The sequence below is a fragment of the Apium graveolens genome, unplaced genomic scaffold, assembly GCF_009905375.1.
Source record: "Apium graveolens cultivar Ventura unplaced genomic scaffold, ASM990537v1 ctg1577, whole genome shotgun sequence".
Classification (NCBI taxonomy): Eukaryota; Viridiplantae; Streptophyta; class Magnoliopsida; order Apiales; family Apiaceae; genus Apium; species Apium graveolens.
The window spans coordinates 40,058-44,316 of NW_027417308.1; the positions used below are offsets into that span (position 1 = coordinate 40,058).

A 4,259-nucleotide genomic window follows, 5' to 3' on the forward strand; every position below is an offset into this window, starting at 1 on the left:
TATATTTTCGTAGTGCCATCAAACTCTACCAGGAAAAAGCAAAGAAGTTCTTAAAGAAGAAAATATCTTGGGAGAATCTGGGGGTAAATATAGTATATTTTATCAATTTCTCTATTCTACAAGAATAGTGTAGCTAGACATATATAAAGTTTTTAATGTTCTCCAGGGGGTACCTGTCCAAACTGGGAGCAAAGATTGTGGTTTGTTTATAATGGGTTACATGAAAGAGATTTGTGCCGATATGGAATTAAAATTTCATGAGAAGGTAATGTTATAGTTATCTTTCTTTTTTCTATATCCAAGTGTATTGTGGTAAATAAGTGTGATTTTTACATCCATGTTTCAGTGGTTACGCAGAAGCAACCTAAGTTATGGCATGAAAGAACTGAACGAGATAAAGACTGAATGGGCAAAGTACTTCATGAAGAAGCATGCCACTTGAACTTGCATACAGTGCTGCTGGGTATTTTGAGTTGTGAACATATTTTGTGTTGAAATTTGGGAGTTCTAGTCATGGTAGTTAACTCTATTTAAACGTTGTTTCTAATTACTGGCGTTTTTGTGGATATGTTCACCTGAAAATATTTTGCTTTCTACTTGAATGGTCTTGTTTTGTTTAAGATAAAACTTGGTTATAAGTTAGTTCTTGGTTGCAATGGTTAAATATTGGTTTAGTGGATTCATGTAATGGAGGGTTGGTTGATTGTTGGTGTAATAGAAGGATTGATGGTTGATTGTTGGTGTAATGGTGACAATTTGCTTGTAATCTGAATGATAGTTTGGGTTTTAATTTTTATGGCATGTTCATTTTATAATGTTGTTGTGTTTAATTTTAATTTGAAAAACCATTGTTTGAGGAGCTTTTAGCCAATAAAGTTATACAATAACCATATTATATTGTGTCTCACACAACACTTATAAAGACCAAGCTCATCATGTTTTATAACATATAACAATGCTATTTAAAACTAAACATTGTTAAAAGAAGATTCACACAATAAAAAACCATTGTCTGAACAAAACTAACTATTATCCATTGTCCAACAATGCTATTAAGAATAAAAAGAATTATGCCTTGAAGACCACACAACACTTTCTACATTAAAATATAAGTGCAAAACATAATCATACAATACCAAGTGATAAAAAAATATTGTATAAAGCAATTCCAACAATACAAATTTAAAATAAAGGGGTTGTCTGTATGGTTGTAAGACAACAAAATTTTATCTTTTAAAAATTGTGTGTTAAGGTGGAGGACAATAAATAATAAGGGTTGTGTGTTATGTTCTACTCCTAAACTTTTAGTAAGAACATACACAACGTTTTCAAGAGAACTTGTCTAAGTATACTTGTTACAACAGAATATATAGAAAATACTTGTTTGTTATGGTTGTAATACAATGGTGGTTATCGTTTGAATTGTGTGTTAAGGTAGAGGACAATATATATATCTGAATAAGGGTTGTGTGTTATGTTCTATTCTAAAACTCTTAGTGACCACATACACAACTTTTTTAACATTACTTGTCTAATAAATCTTCTTACAACAGAATTTATGGAAAGACGTTGTTTGTTCTGGTTGTAATACAACGGGGACTCATAGTTGGTCGTTGTCTTCGATGACTCACACAACTGTTTCTAATCGTTGTCTGATCCATGTAAGAGACGGCGGCTCAATAGACAACGGGTTTTCAGGGAATCAGATAACGGGTTAAAACACTTGTCTGAGCCAGTTTTCCTTGTAGTGTATATAAAGAACTTAAAATTGGCAATAACATCAGAACCAGTTGGCAAAACATTGGACTCATCTAGCACCAAGTAGACGGAAATAATCTTCTTCTCCTGAACTCTGTTTGCACGAAGTACAAGTAATCTAAACCTCCTATATCATACATAAAAATAACATGTTGGCCATCTAAGGTAAAACGTAGATTCTAAATTCAACGAATATGTTTAAACAATTTATACCAATTGAATCCACCAGCTTCAAAACAACAAGATTCGTAATACTTCTTCTTCTGATTGTTGATCAACTCTGGTAATTTGGAAAAACTTTCGATTTTGAGCAGAAAATCTGCCGGAGGTACATCTCTTGTCCCGTGGATCAGTTCTGCAACCACAACAGTTTTAGTCAAAAAAAAATTACATGAGCTTTAATTTTCTCTAAATTCACCAATAAAGATGGTGCAGAGAGTACCTTGTTTTTTCTTCGGAGATATTGAACTATGCAATACCATTATTGATTTCCCAGGTTTTCTTTGATATTTTACATCTGCTTATATATTATTTTACCAGACACCCTCCAAAACAGAACAGGAGTTGGTTTTCTTTGTTTTTCTGCTTTCCTATTTCTACATGTACTCATAATTTGCAATGTGGTCTTCATACAGGAATCAAACACCAAAGTAACATAAATTTTCTGTCTTAATATTTTCTAATATTTTTCTGCCTACACAAATTAAAATTGAAATATAAATATAAATCTCTTTATCTGAGGGTTTTAATAAATTTTAGAGGTTTCTTTAAAATACTATTTTTCAGATCTATATACTTAGCGGAAGTGTGCTAAATAATGGAGTTCTCTTTGTTTTTTCCTTTCCTATTTCTTCATGTATTCATAATTTAGAGTTGCACTCTAATTAAGATTAATGGTAGAAGGTACATTGCCCATGATCATCATATAATAAGTTATACCTTTGTAAAACTATCAGTTATCTATGTAAGAAAGTACTTCTTTTGCCTATTAAATTTTTAATTTTCTTGTAGACGCTAATAAGCAAGTGAAGAAATTCGACAAAGCGAGGAGTGTACATGGGATTTCGGAGTTCATCTTGGTGACTTCATTTTCTGATACTTCCAATGGATATCTACAAGATGACATTAGCTATGTGTTTGGTGTAGAGCTCTATTTTATAAAGAACCGTGTGAGCAAGACAATCGTAAGTCTGTCAAATGTTAATATACCAGATGACGAAGAATTTTTCACATGGAAACTTGATAATTTTTCCAAGTGGCACAACAAAGTCTATTACTCGCATCCCTTTGTAGCCGGAGAAAGAAAATGGTAAACTATCTTATTGGTCATTACGTGATGTTTATTATTATTTACCAAGTACATCCAACGCAAATTGCACTTCTATTAGAGCAGAAGCATGCTACATGACAATTTGCAGAGCAAGTATCACACTTTGTATCTCTAATCTGTTGAAAGTCTCTAATCTGTTGAAAGTAGTTGACGCCCTAAGCATAGTTTAGCTATTTGCATCGCTTCTTCAGTATATAGAATCTGTTTACAAGTCTTTTGTATCTGTTAAGAGTATTTTGTATAGTTACAAAATGATTTTGTGCTTCGGAAGGTGTCATCTAAAGATTTGTTGTGTCAGTTCGCCGAGCTATTTAGTTCACATGATTTGGTAGTGATCTATTGTTATTTCAATATTTTGTTATTAGGAAGCTGATAATTTACCCAAGATGGGAGAACAAGTGGTTGGCTTTAGGCCTTGTATTGGACGGGACAAATAGCGCAAACAGCAGCAGCAGGGGTGGCTTCTTGAATTTCAGAAGTCTTGACAGGAATGGCGACCACAAATTGTATGCAACATACACGCTTGTTGTCAAAGACCAGTTAAATCACAGGGACATAGCCAGAGAAGGTAAGAAATGTACATACAAGTATATATGACTAAATTTTACGGCCAGAATTCATGAGATACTTTCACATTCTTTTGACAGGAAGCGACTATTTCAGTGAAGTAAATACTTGCAGGATCAGAAGAAAATTTCTGGAACTGAGTAAATTACATGACCAGTTCAAAGGTTTCTTAGCAAATGACGTTTTAATTGTTCAAATATGCGTGAATGCTATTTCTTTTGAGCACAAATGTCACGAAGTGTAGAGAGGACATAGACTATAAGACCTATCAATATATTTTTAACGAGTACATGTTTTATAAATCATTGTAATTTATTTTTTTCAGATATATTTAAGCATCCTAATTGCAGAGTCAGGAGTGGCTTCACACTAAGATGCTCTTAACAGAAACATCGACCACAATTTGTACACAAAATATAACCCCAGTCTCAGTTAGATACTAAGATCACATCAATAGAGCCAAAGAAATATTTTTTTAGACTCAAAATTAATCTTGAACAGATTGTTCAAACCAAACAAGAACTAAAACTCAGTCTAAACTACAACATACAATTACAACCATTCAAAAGCAAAAGATCAATATTAGAATGCAATTTAAAACCCG

At 32.7% G+C, this 4,259-nt stretch overlaps 2 protein-coding genes across 2 annotated transcripts; one reads left to right on the forward strand and one right to left on the reverse strand.

Moving 5' to 3' along the window:
• Positions 1-1,641: 1,641 nt before the first annotated feature.
• Positions 1,642-2,448, reverse strand: LOC141699961 (uncharacterized). Its single transcript, XM_074503747.1, has 3 exons — positions 2,201-2,448; positions 1,972-2,113; positions 1,642-1,885 (listed from the first exon to the last, which is right to left on the reverse strand). The coding sequence occupies exons 1-3, from the start codon at positions 2,238-2,240 to the stop codon at positions 1,642-1,644; spliced, it is 426 nt and encodes a 141-aa protein (XP_074359848.1). The 5' UTR covers positions 2,241-2,448.
• A 203-nt stretch (positions 2,449-2,651) lies between these two features.
• LOC141699962 (MATH domain and coiled-coil domain-containing protein At3g58410-like) lies at positions 2,652-3,899 on the forward strand. The gene is made up of 4 exons (XM_074503748.1): positions 2,652-2,661; positions 2,770-3,067; positions 3,454-3,656; positions 3,736-3,899. The coding sequence occupies exons 1-4, from the start codon at positions 2,652-2,654 to the stop codon at positions 3,897-3,899; spliced, it is 675 nt and encodes a 224-aa protein (XP_074359849.1).
• Positions 3,900-4,259: the final 360 nt, after the last annotated feature.